Genomic DNA, 14,067 nt, shown 5'->3' with positions numbered 1-14,067 from the left:
TCTCTCTCTCTCTCTCTCTCTCTCTCTCTCTCTCTCTCTCTCTCTCTCTCTTTCTCCACACACACACACACACGTATGTATTTGTGTGCCTATATATGTATGTATATGTGTGTGTGTGTGTGTATGTGTGTGTGTGTGTGTAAACATGAGTAGCCTATAGTTCTTCATCTAAGGGCATGGCCTTGTGAAATGCCTGTAGCTTTGCATCTAAGGCTCTAAGGGCATGACCTTGTGAGATGACCCCCATTCTCTTGTCATGCCAACCCATGCTGTCATTGTTCAGGTCTTGTTTAATCAGCCATACCGTTTCATGAGTACAGCTTTCCTGTCATATCTAGATGATGCAGTCTTGATTCAAACTTCTTTGGTCCTACGACTCTTAAAAAAACTTCATTAGACTTCTATTTATTATTTTAGACCTACTGTTTGTCTCTCTATAGCTCATTTGCTGTTGTGGTCCCTTCTTTCAATTTTATTTTATTTTTTACAAAAATTAAAAAAATATCAATTAAATCTAAAGATCCAGACTCTAGAGTCTAAAATTTTCAAAAGCTGACAGAATACTATTACTGGAAATCCACACCTGACCTCATGTAATGAGAACTAGAAAATATTTAGAGATCTTTTCATTACTCATGGGTTCAAATACATCAGTGTACCAAATAAAACATGGTTAGGGAATTGGATCTGTAGGTCTCAGGTTCTTAAACAGAATGTGTAATCATTTTCAATAGTGATATATTATTAATTTGCCTTTAAAATTCTTGCATTTTCAACCACCCATACACATGTACACATGTGCAATGCATAAGCTCATCAATGTTAGTAATACATTTTTAAAGACAAGCAAATAAAGTGAATTTATATCTTCATTATGACAAGACCCACTAGCCCCGCACTTGGTACATATGAAGAAGTCAGTCAGAAATCTATGATTTAAGTTGAGTATTGATACCCATTTTTTTAAACGTCATATGTATCAAAGAGTAGATTAACATCCCATGGGCTTTTCATACATTGCCTATCCCCACTTTTCGTTTCACAATAGCAAGTGCTTGAGAACATAATTGGATATTTCATAGAATCATTCCCAGGAATCAGGAATTATTGAGAGCATCAGGATCACTGCTAACAAACACACAACAGTGATTCCAACAGGAGAGGGGTCTGTTCCTAAAGCAAGAATGTTGGTGCATGCAATAGGTGTATAAAAATAAATGCTGTGAGACAGCTTGCTCTCTGAAGGCCTAGGATCATAGGATTGGTAGGAAATTAGTAGCTTTTATAGTGTTAGTAGCTTTCTTTATAGCTGTTGCAGTTTTCCTCTTACTTAACCCAGCTCGCTCCCAAATAACTAAGACTGGACTATTATACTTATTTAACCATCTTTAAGAACACAACACCTGAACAGTATTAGTCCATTTTAATCCTCTAAGACAATCTGGCTACCTCCCAGTCAAAATCCTAGTGACACTTGCATTTTAGTACTGATCTGGCTCCCTGGTCTGCAGGTGTTTTCTCATAGTCTTGCCTGGACTCTCCCCATGGCAAATCCTTATTTCCTTTCTCTTCTTCCCCTTCCCCTGGATGGGAGGAAGTCCATCCCCTATTTTCTCCCCTGATTATTCATTGGCCAATCAGCTGTTAAAATACAGCATCTAATTATCATGTGGGCAGGAAGCCAGAGTGGACGTGTGTTCTGGGTTATGCAGCCTTGCAGAGATTCTGTACAAGGTCATTTTTCAGCCAAGGCCAGCCAAGACCAGCCACCTGTGTTCAGGGACACTCTCCAGACAAAGATAGGCAGAGACAGGGGAGCCCCACTGAGAAATGGAGTCTCCCGTTTTGTGCAGAGCTCAGAATGCCATCCAGTCATGGGGCACCATTACCTTAATAGTAGGGTTCCTCAACATCCTTTAGTTGATCAGACTAGGAAAATAATAATCGCCAAAGAATTAAACTTTTCCTAGAAATCATCTTCGGAGAAAGGAAAGGCTGAAGCTTGATGCCAGACAGAAAAGGGTCTTGTCCCCCAGACAGAGATTTCACTTAGCTCTTACAGCTTTACCAGACCACCTTGCTGGAAAGATGGAGCTGAGACTATGGCGGGTCCATAATGGCCAACACCTTCTCCGTGCCTGCTTAGTTATGCATACCACTTGTCTCTATGGAAACCTAAACCTCATGTCAGTATCTCTGATTAGACCTTTTCATCAGTTTCTTCTCGTTCCAATGTGACTGCTTTGAACAAATCCCTTTTCTCTGCCTTTTGGTATTTTTTTTTGTCCCTTTGATTGACACTTTAGTGTGGACTGCTAGCCCCAGCTTATTGGTACAGCCCGACCCCAGCCTCTGACCCTAAAAGATGTCCAAAACCAATAACTCCTGACATTTCTGAAATGAACCCTCACTTCGTGATCTAAGACGACAGAATTCTGACAATCACACCATAGTTTTACACACACCAAGGAAAGAAAAGAGATAAAAAGGCATGGCGAGTCTTTCCTGTTATTATCTAAGGTAATTAACTGGAGGGCTGTTTAAATCCCAGTAGCTATCGGAATGAGAGAGGGCAGTTTCTCAAACAGAGTTTGGGGTATTATCTCACATTAAAGATAGCAAATGGATACTAGAGCAAATGCAGACTTTTGACACAATTTGACATGAATCTGATATGATTTTCCAAGATTCAAAATTCAAGTACTTCCCAAGAGAATGCCTGGGAATGGAGCTAAGAATAAAATCAATCTCATAGGCTTGATATGAGTACTCAATTATATAATACACTTTTTAAAAAAGTGTAACTCTCCGGGTAGGAATAAAGTTTGATAAAACCCTATTATGAGAAGGTTATCATCTACTCTGTCAAATCCAATCACTAGGATATTGTCGTCGTAGTTTTTCACAGTATTAGAAACGTGATTCTAAAATTCAGATAGAAGCACAAAAGACTGCACAGAAATCAACCCTGTTGTTTTAAAAACAAAATCCCAAACATTCGATTTACCAACTGAAGATGCAGGAGCCGGACTCTGTGGTAAAAGCTGCCTAGCTCAGAGAAGCAGAGATAGCAGCCCGCTGACCTTCCTACTCCATCAACCAAAGAGAAAAGAGCTCTTTATTCTACTTCGTGCTGTCTTAAATACTCTTCAACTCAAAGACCCTCCTTTCTCTTTCCTGGGTTTTCTTATGTTCACTCTTTGTCAGCTGGTTGCTTCTCTGCCACTTGACCAATTGTCGACTTTATTTAATCATGTTTACAGGAAACTCTTTGAATTAAAGGTGTGGGGTAGGGCTGAGCCACACCACACAACCTGTTTACAGTAAACAGAAAGCTCTTGGGTAAAGGTGTGTGCTAGGGCTGAGCCATACCACAACTGTGTGTGATTAAATAGCCTGCAACACAACCCTCAGCAGAAAGAACCATGCCAGAGGGGCTCCGATGCAGATCATGCAAAAAGCAAACGGTATGTTCATCGTCCCTGATAAACCAGGCAGAGTGGTCCATGCCTTCAATCCTAGTATTTGGGAGATGGAAACAAGATCAGAAGTTAAAGATCTTTCTTTATACATAATGCCAGGCCAGCCTCCATTACATAAGAGACTACCCACGTCCCCCCCAAATCCCCACCAAACAAAAACCAACCAAACCAAACCACCTTGCAATTTAACTGAACTGATGTACATTCTGTATTTTCTCATCAGAGGAAAGCTGACTCCCAACTGTGGATTTCTGGCCTCTATCCTTCTGCCTACTGGTGTGGGCAGGCAGTCGTGGACATTACTCTCTTCAGTGCGATTCTTCTCACAAGCTACTTCACATTATACACGACAAAACTGATGCACATTTACTTGACAAGTGAAATTGTGCTATCTATCGTAAGTAATATGGCGACAATCAAATCCTGTACGGTAACCAAAAATAAAATGCAATGGTAGTTGTCCATATATTTGAGAATGTTTGATAAACTTAGCAACATGCAGATTACCAGCATAATAAAAATATTTTTAAATATATGTAATTTAAAATCTCCAGATGTTTCATTTTAACTGATGTTATCTGAATTATTTCTAGATTTTTCTTGCATTTGGCTCTGCAGCTTCTCTTGTCTTCTTGACATATGTGATATCATTTGTTTTTGGCAAAAGGAGAAAAAACAGTGGCCTCTGGTCAATTTGCTTTTTTATTGTAAGTATGAACATTATCAAGCACAGTCATTTGTTGTCTTGGGTAGTGGGAAAATTAAGAATGTAGATTAAGTTTAAAGGCTCAAATCCAGTGCTCCAACTTAGAAAGTGTACACAGTACTGCAAGAGCCAACTTCATATGATGGTTTCCTGCCAGATTGCAAGTGTACAACAAAATGTACTCAGCCTTCCCAATGGACCACTTAAAGTTATGCATGTAAAGTTCACATAAAACACCACTTCATTTTGTAAAGATTTGAATTCTATTCCAAAGGCATCTCATGCATATACAATTATCCCACGAGTCCAGTAAAGCCTGAACTTCAAATGATCATTGTTTGCAAAGATTTCAAATTAAAATTACCCTGAAGAAAGGACCTGGAATTGTAACTTGCATTAATAAGTTAGTTATGAAGAATTCCCGTATAGCACTTTGAATAGAGTTCAACTGAGAACTTCAAAAAGCACCCGAAGTTTAAGGTGTACTGTTGAGTTTTCAAAGCCTTCAGAACAAAGGGACTCCCTTCAATACAAGAACAAGAAATGGCTTCCCAAGCGGTTATGAGGAGCAGGGGTGTCCAACTTTTTGCATTGCAGTCTGTTCTTGTCATCTGCAAATTTGTCGGGCTACACTCATAGCTGTCCTGGGATGCACGTGGCCTGCACACCACAGTTTGGGTATGACTGACCTGGAAAGTCTGTCCTAACCGCAGATGTAAGAATTCCAAATATCAATTTTAATTATTATGTAAAATCACTTTTTAATAGCCACATCCATCTCATAGACATAGATATGAAAATGGAGAGTGTGTTGGGGATTATGGGAAACTTTGTTATAAATATTGGCCCAAGCAATGAAGATCTGGGAACACTATTCATGCTGCCTTTAAGCTGACTTTCCTAAGACATGATTGAATGACTCATTGTTCATATTGTACTTCTAAATTTTTGAAATGGGAGTCCTGAAACTATGAGAGGCACCAACCCAAGACCATCTGTGAGAAAATATACTTTTCTGAGGCCACCCACTGATTTCTATTGAAAATGGGTAGACGGAGCTGGCTGCTGTACCTTATTAATATTTAGTAGTCGTATTTTATGACTCTGGATTGGATTTGGCTGCATTTAACAGTGGCATTTATTAGTCTTACTGTCATCTTCATAATCCATCCTAAGTAGAGAAGCTACATACAGTACTACAGAGTACCATATTTGAGGCTAGCCAATGAGAATCTGTCAGTCAATCACTTGAAGACAATTTTGATTAGCTAACAGAGTTGCTGACAGTTCCCAGTTATTCCCAATACTGACTATGCAGAACAGATAACGTTAGTGATAGTCTTACTGCAACTCATCTGATTTTTATTTAGACTAATGCTCTTTCATATGTCTAGCAGAGGTAAGCAAAGCAACCATACCGATTCCTTAGATTTCAACTCTGAATGAATTATTTCTTGGAACTGATGGTTAACTATTTCAGGATTAAGGTCAATATGGCCGTTGACAAGTGTGATTATCAGCCTTGAAGATGGTAGAGGTGACCTAGTCAATGCCCTCAAGGGTTCTCTTTCGTCTACTTTACCTTCAGGTCCAAGTAACTGGCATCCTGGGGCTCTTTCCACTCCTTTTGTTGTCTCTTCAAAGAACTCACTTAAGAATTGGATAAGATACTCATCTGGCTTGGCACTTTTGCTATATGTTAAGAGAAAAAAAAAACCCAATCTATGGCCTTATGCACTTAACTTATGTAAGTTTGCAAAGAACAAACTCTCAGATGAAGAGGCAGGCATTCATTAGAAACAGTAGAAGCATGCCTCGATACTTTGTGACCCAACATTCAGCAGAAAAGCTAAACAGGGCAATTCTGATATGGTTGTAGGTTCTACTGTGATGATTTGAAATAGACTAAAGGCGTTCAGGTGATCAAAAATAGGAAATATTTTAAAACCTATGTAAAGGTGCCCTGAAACTTGATAGAAGAGAAAAATAAATGTGGACAAGCAACATAGTAATGCTTTGGCAGAGAGATTGTTGAGGTTGTCGCAAAATAAAAGCAGTCCTTCAGAACTGCCATCTAAGGTCATTATTATGCTCTAGCTTAATATTTAGTTATAAAGCATTCAGTTCTATTCCAAATTGTTTTTAGTGAATGATCAATCATCCTGGGAAGGCATAAAGATTTGAAGAGCAATGAATGCAACCTATAGGGTGTGTGCATATTATTATCTTGGATTGAGTCAGGAAAGTGTATTTGGTCATTTTAGCTTTGCCCTAAATCTCTAGTCTTTTCTTAGAATTCTAAAGAATTTTCTTAGTCTGATTAATAGCTGGAGGAAAGTATTCTCTAATCCAGTTCTATGTCATTTATTTACTTCTTTTTGATACTCTAACTTAATTATGTTTCACCTTTTCCTTTCCTTCCTGGAGTCCCTCCCACAATTCACTCCCCACTCTTCTTCAAACTCATGGCCCTCATTTTCATTATTTGTTATTATATGCATATGTGTATTTGTATTTATATCATATATTTCTAAATACAACCTGTTCAAGTCCACATAATATTGCCTGTGTGTATCTTTTCAGGGCTGGCCATCTGGCATTGGAGAGCTGTCAGTGTGCTAACTTTGCCCTGTATGGTTTAGCATGTTAGTTGGTGTCATGCTTGTTCAGCTTGTGTTTGGGTGGTCATGTTGTTGACCATGATCATAGCTCGTGATGTTTCTAGGAAAAACAATCTCACAGCAAAGTCTCTGATCCTCTGGCTTTTTCAGTCTTTCAGCCCCTCTTCTACAATGTTCCCTGAGCCTTAGGTGCAGTGAGACTCAGCATCCCCTATTACAAAAAGGAAGATCATACAGAACACACAATATGTATAAATAACATGTGCTGATAAAGTTAATTTTCTATTGGGAAGATAATATTTCTGTATATTTTTTATTAACAACACCATTCCCTTTTAGTCTCAGAAATGGAAAGTTGTATTTGTATTTTTATATGGGAAACTGTGGAATCTGTCATTTGATGTGTTATTTGTCGTTCTTGGACTTTCCCTGTAGGTCATAACCATTATGTTTGACAGAATTATGATTGATCCCTTTGGTGAAGCACTGCTTATTTCTGGCATGATATTAGTTCCTTCCTTTTCATTGAATGCACTCCTAATTGTCTTGGAACTGGTAAGAAATGTCATCAACTGTTCCATAAAAATATTGAATATATAAGGTATTTTCTGTGCCTAGAACTACAGAAATAGAAGGTGGGTGTGTGGGCTTGGAGAGTGAAAGCCAATGGACACGAGGGATTGCTCTTGCTAATTAGATGCTCAGAGGTTGAATGGTGGCGATGCTTACACAAGTTGTCAAAAAGGTCCCGAGTCTGCAGACTTAGAGTGAGTAGATTTTTTTGGCATGGAAGGAAGCCTTGAGAGACCTGTTGAAAAGCTGTGCCTAAGGCACTTTGCAAAAATGGTACACATGGTTGAATGCTATTAGAAGCTACAGCCAGATTTCAAAAGTACTTCCTTCTTCAATGGGTGCTTATGCATGACAGAGGATAAGTTCATACACAATACCGTTCAGTTACATGCATATCAAACACCATTCTGTGCTAGTCGTTATAGTAGTGATTAGGGACACCCAATGAGCAAAACTGTCCAGTTCTTCTTTCATAGACATTAGCAGAAACAAAGACAGATCGACCTCAAGCAAGTCATAGTGAGTTTTAAGTGAGCTTGGAGGTTTCAATGGTAACAGGCCGAGTGCTGGGGAAAACTTGCATAGCCAAGCCGGTCCCTTAGGAGCCAGAGAATCTGGGAGAAATGACACCCCTAAGGGATGAGTAAGAACTCGTAGGGGGTTAAAAAATGAGCATGTCCTGCAGAGAAAACCCAAGGCCTTGGAAGGTGAAAGACCATGGCGAGTCAGAGAAACAGAGTATCATGCACGTCAACAGAAGCTCAGTTGGGATCACGATTTTTGGGAATCTTCACAGCTCTAGATGCAATGACTTTAAGCGTAAGATAGCAAGTTTCATTAATTGTATTCTAGGGGGAAGAGGGGAGACTGGTCTACAGAGACACATTTAAAATGTGTTATTATTATCACTACTACCATTATCACTACTATTATTATTATTTACTGTTGACAAAGCAGGGTCTGGAAGTTCTGACCATACCTAGTCCTTTTGCTTAGTATTTTCCTTCTAAGACAGAAGTAGACATCACACACAAATCTAGACTTGTTACAGGGGAGTCAGGAGTAATGACCTGCTTCCTCTATAAAAGATTAATGATAAAAAGAATAATGTCAAAAGCTACATGTTCTGACTGAGAAAACAGCCATCACTGAGAGAAGAACAGATCCTGTGAATGGATTTTTGTGGGAAACTTAGAAAATACCTTCATTCCTAAACTTTACACAATGTAAGCATGGCTCTCTGTTTTGTTTTCAATAAATGCTTTTATTTTAAGTCAGAAGTTTTTTTTTTAAACAGTAGAGATATAGGTTATCTTCATATTGAGAAAAGATATTTAGTCAGGGACTCCTCTTCTCTCTAAGGTATGTGTCATCAGTGCACACAGAACTGAGTTTAATGAAGAAAATAGTCACTGTGCAAAATGCATATTATTTAAATGTGATTTGTGAAGAAAATTCATTTAACCATTTATTTTTCTTTTCAGAGAGCCTACCAGTACTATGAAGAATTTGGAGAAAGCAAATATGGTTTATCTGGGGTTGATCTTCTGATATGCTTAATAGTAAGACTTTCTGCTTCACTATATACCCTACAGATAGATAGATATTCCTCGCTATAACTATTTGGTCTTGTCTGAAGCTTGGTATCTCTGAAAGTGTTTTTGATACAGTTTTAGATAAAGTGATGGCTTCCAGACATGAATTTTAGTCTTCGGATAAATTTTTGTGTGCATTTAGGTTAAGAATTCAGTACAGTATTAATTTTGGTTTGCTTATTCTTTATACCATCATGCCTCTAAATATGAAAGTGTAAAAATCAGGTGCAATATGGATTTTCCAAATTATGAATAAAAGACAAAATTAATCATGAGTGAATGGAAAAATGATTATTTTAGATTTAAGGATGACGGAAGCCACTGTCTTTCCATACTATCTGTCTATGATGTTCTAGGCACAACAATAAACACCAAGTCTGCCCTCACAGAGCTCATATTCTAGAAGTATATAGGTAAATTAAATAGACAGTAAATACTGTGTTAGGTGGAAAAGTGTCTTAGTTATTTTCTATTGATGTAGGAAACACTATGACCAAGGCAAATTATAGAAGAAAACATTTAATGAAGGCTTAAAGTTTCAGAGGATGAGTCTATGACCATCAGGGTAGAGAACACAGAAGCATGTGAGCAGATATAGAACTGGAGCAGTAGCTGAGATTTACATCGGATCCACAAACACAAAAAAGATAAAAAAAAATAGCTAACTGGGAATGGTGTGGGCTTATGAAACCTCAAAGCCTCAGTGACACATCTCCTCCGGCAAGGCCACACCTCCTTATCCTTCTCAAACAGTTTCACTAACTGAGGACAAAGCATTCATACATTATGAGCCTGGCTGAGCAACCATTCTTATTCTAACCACCACAGATGGTCAGCAGAGACTTAAAAGACCTTCTAGTAGGTAGTGACAAGAATGGCTCTACTTTGCTTCAGGATCATCTAAGAAAAAGAAGTTTAATCAATACAAGGTTATACAGTAATGTGGTAAAGTTTTAAGCAGAGTTGGTCCACACGGTATTCTACAGAACTCTAGGGAATTCAATGCAACTTTGAGTGGCTAAGGAATCACTGGGTGCCTTTAACCAAAGTGCAATGATCAAACTTAACTGTGGAAAGCATGACAGTAGTTTCTGGGATGAAAAGAGCAGATAAGGGGAGCAGAGGCAGACCGTGTGAGGATGCACTGCAAGCTGAGAAAGAAAGATGACCTGGATCTGATGCTCATCACACAGCAGGAAGACCCAGTTGTGCTATGGGTCATTTTAAAGACAGAACAGAATTAAAACTCTGTTAAAGTATGAGCTGTGAATAGTAGGAAAGAGACAGATTAAACCGTTGTATTCTGTGTTCTCCCCTGTCTTATAAAAATTGGCTACCAAATAACCGTGAATATGCAAGCAACAGTTTTACTTAGAAACTCTACTTGCAATGATTCACGTCTAAATGAAACTTTTTCTTTCCTCCTAGCCTTACGTTCATACTTTGCTGTTCATTTTTGTCCTGAGATGCCTGGAACTGAAATACGGGAAGAATGTAGTACGGAAGGATCCCATCTTCAGGTTAGGATGACAGCTAATGTCATAGATGAGGTCCCAGGTTCATATTTCTATTGCAGTGGCTTCCCTTTCAGTTTGGTGATAAGGATTTCTACTTGCGGTGCAAGCAATACAACAACTGGCACTGTAGCCAATGGTTTTTTAGTTTACTGTCAACAAAAGGGGCCGGAAGAAGAGATTTGATGACTGAGTTGAGGGAGTTTTACACAGGGGACTTTGGAGAGCATGAACAGTAAAAGATGCTGAAACAAACATCTGATGTGACAGAGATAGGGCTGTAGTGACTGATGGCTGTAGAAGTGATGACTATTAGGAAGAGGAGGGGTAGCACTGACAAGCACTGGCCTTAAAGGTCAAAGATGCTGTAAGGAGAGAGAGACCACATCATGAAAGAGATTCTGGCCAATAGGATGAGTGTTCTATGTCAGGCTGATGCAGCATGGATAGCAGCAATCACCACTCTCCAGTTTGATTGGAAAAGAAAAGCAAACTGGTAAAATCACATGGAAAGTAAGCTTTGAAAATGGGAGGTCTGTGTGTAACTCGGTTGTTTTTCCCAGGATATCTCCACGAAGTCTAAGTGTTCGGCCAAATCCAGAGGAACCTGTAGATGAAGATGAAGACGTTCAAGCAGAAAGACTGAGGACGTCTGATGCCCTGAGCACTCCGAACTTAAATGAGGTTGGAGAGCACAGACACAGCTGAAAGCATACAAGAATCTCTCAGAAAAGGAGCTCGAAATGTTGATTTTAACGTCTTTAAAATTTTTTTATTTTTTATTTATTTTAACTTTTAAAAGTGTGATGTTTGCCAATACCCAAATACGCAGATACCCCAGAAGGTTCTGGAAGCTGAAAGAGCTTAAGATATAATGATTTTATTCTTCTTTTGAGAAATATGTATTCTAATAACTAGAATTATAATTTCAGAACAAAATAAGACCTCATGAGTTGAAGAACGTACTATTTGCTGTAAAATACTTAGTAGAGATCAGGAGATGCGACCACGCTTCAGGTTTGCATGGCAGGTGCTAGTCCACCGAGCTGTATTTCCAGGCACAGAGTTTTCTTTCATCTGACTGAGATGCTATAATCTCTCCATTTGCCTTCCGCCTGGACAGTGAGCTGGCTTCCATGGTGTTCTGGGGCTTCCTTGTGTGTTTGGAAATCAGAGACGCTCTGTATGTCAATGAATGCACCTTATACTGGTAACAGTGGTAATAGTCACTCTCGATTCATATACGGTTTGGTTTACGGTAAACATCATGAGAACAAAAGAATGTAACCTCTGAAGTTTGGAGGAAAACCGTATTTCCATCTCTCCTAGAAACCGGTCATAATCGCCAGCTGTCTGCACAAAGAGTACGCAGGTCAGAAGAAACATTGTTGTTCAAAGAGGACAAAGAAAGTAGCAGTGAGGAACGCCTCTCTTTGTGTTAATAAAGGTTTGGGACAATCACTTTTTGAACTTACTGTTTAAATTTTTTTTATTACTTTTCTTTTTTTTACAGTCCAGCTGTTGCTCCCCTTCCTGTCTATCCTCCCACAGTTCCTCATCTCATTCCTCCTCCCCCTGTCTGCGAGAGGATGCCCCGCCCCCCCACCCCTGCCAGGCCTCCCCATTCCTTGGAGCCTCAAGTCTTTAGCTGGTTAGGTGCTTCTTACTGAAGCCACATCAGGCAGCCCTCTGCTGTATATGTGTTGGGGACCTCAGACCAGCTCACAAATGCTGCCTGGTTGGTGGCTCAGTGTCTGAGAGATCTCAGAGGTTTGGTTTAGATGAGACTGCTGGTCTTCCTATGGGGTTGCCCTCCTCAGCTTCTTCCAGATTTTCCCTAATTCAACCACAGGGGTCGCTGACTTTAGTGCAATGGTTGGGTTAAGTATCTGCATCTGTCTCAGTCAGCTGCTTGTTGGACCTCTCAGAGGACATCCATGCACATAGGCTCCTGTCTGTAAGCACACCATAGCATCAGTAATAGTGTCAGGCCTTGGAGCTTCCTCTTGAGATGGATCCCAAGTTGGGCTGGTCACTGAGCCACCTTTCCCTCAGTCTCTTCTCCATTTTTGTCCCTGCAGTTCTTTTAGACAGGAACAATTCTGGGTCGGAGTTTTTAACTGTGGGATGGCAACTCCATCCCTCCACTTGATGCCCTGTCTTTCTCCTGGAGGAGGACTCCTTGAGTTCCCTCTCCCCAATGCTGGGCATTTCATCTAAGATCCCTCCCTTTGAGTCCTGAGAGGCTCTCACCTCCCAGGTCTCTGGTACATTTTAGAGGGTCCCTCCACTTCACCCCCAGGTTGTGTATTTCCATTCATCCTGCTGACCCTCAGGGCTCCTTTCCTGTCCCCGCTCCGCCCCATACCTGATCACATTCCCCCTTTCCCTTCCCTGTCCTCTCTCCCACCCAGATCCCTCCTTCCCTCTGCCTCCCATGATTCTTTTCTTCTCCTTCCCAAGTGGGACTGAAGCATCCTCACTTGGGCTCTTCTGCTTCTTTTTATGATATTTTGAGACTAGAACCTAGAGCCTCATGTGTGTTAAGCAAGTACTCTACCACTGAGTGGTATTCTTAGCTCTCTTGTTACTTCTTGTTTTAGGGCATAGTTTCAGTAAGTTGCTGAGGATGGCCAACTGTTAAACCTTTTAAACCTACTCTGTAGTTCAGGCAAGTCTTGATCTTGTGATCCACCTGCCTCAGTGTTTTGAGTAGACAGGAATACACATCTGCATACAACAAACCATTAACCATTGTTTTTAGGAATGAATATTTATACTAAAGCATAATTTCACTTGTGGTAGCCTTTATTCCCTCATTTTCTTTTTCTTTTTTCTTTTTTTTCTTTCTTTCTTTTTTTGTTTTTTTGAGACAGGGTTTCTCTGCATAGCCCTGGCTGTCCTGGAACTCACCCTGTAGACCAGGCTGGACTCGAACTCAGAAATCTGCCTGCCTCTGCCTCTCAAGTGCTGGGATTAAAGGCATGCGCCACTATTGCCCAGCTTCCTTTTTCATATATACATATACGTATACATACACATACACATATACATACAGACACACACACACACACATATATACATATATACATATACGTATACATATACATATATATATATATATGGTGTATATATATGGTGTGTATGTGTGTAAAGGACTGTTCTAGGAAAAATAAGGAAACTTCCTGCCCTTGTGGATTTTGCATTCTAAGGAGTTCATAAGAATATTTTATCAGTAACATATCAATTGTTACCTAAGTCCTATGGGGAAAGCCAAAGTATGTACAATGGTGTGATTGACTTGGAACTGGGTTTGGTTAGAACAAAGGAAGGCTTTACTTGAACAGCGACATTTAAGTCAAGGTCTATGTGACAAGAAAGTGGGGACCGCAATGGCAAGCACTCAGACACAGCAGCAAACCTTCGTGGTTGAGTCTAAAGCAAATAGTCCAGCAGATGTATCGGTGTAAGGGGGGGATGGAGTCACGCCGGGTTAGAATAGGAACATTTCTTTAAAACAGAAGAAGCGCTGCCTTTAACCCCACAGCAGTAGAATGTTATTAGAGCGTTTTTTTC

At 39.8% G+C, this 14,067-nt stretch overlaps 1 protein-coding gene across 2 annotated transcripts in view; it reads left to right on the top strand.

The window, feature by feature from the left end:
* The window catches only part of Abca6 (ATP binding cassette subfamily A member 6), a 65,333-nt gene that overhangs the window by 43,470 nt on the left and 7,796 nt on the right, over window positions 1-14,067 (top strand). For both annotated transcript variants that reach the window (XM_028761245.1, XM_028761246.1), the window contains 7 exons: window positions 3,706-3,879; window positions 4,076-4,189; window positions 7,245-7,364; window positions 8,867-8,944; window positions 10,406-10,497; window positions 11,055-11,175; window positions 11,821-11,938. In XM_028761245.1, the coding sequence (XP_028617078.1) occupies window positions 3,706-3,879; window positions 4,076-4,189; window positions 7,245-7,364; window positions 8,867-8,944; window positions 10,406-10,497; window positions 11,055-11,175; window positions 11,821-11,938 (817 nt within the window). The remainder of the gene's footprint in view (window positions 1-3,705; window positions 3,880-4,075; window positions 4,190-7,244; window positions 7,365-8,866; window positions 8,945-10,405; window positions 10,498-11,054; window positions 11,176-11,820; window positions 11,939-14,067) is intronic.

Source organism: Grammomys surdaster, unplaced genomic scaffold (genome assembly GCF_004785775.1).
Source record: "Grammomys surdaster isolate TR1022 unplaced genomic scaffold, NIH_TR_1.0 126906, whole genome shotgun sequence".
In the NCBI taxonomy this organism is placed as follows: Eukaryota; Metazoa; Chordata; class Mammalia; order Rodentia; family Muridae; genus Grammomys; species Grammomys surdaster.
The sequence above is the reverse complement of the archived record's forward strand: the minus strand, read 5'-3'. Positions and strand labels throughout refer to the sequence as shown.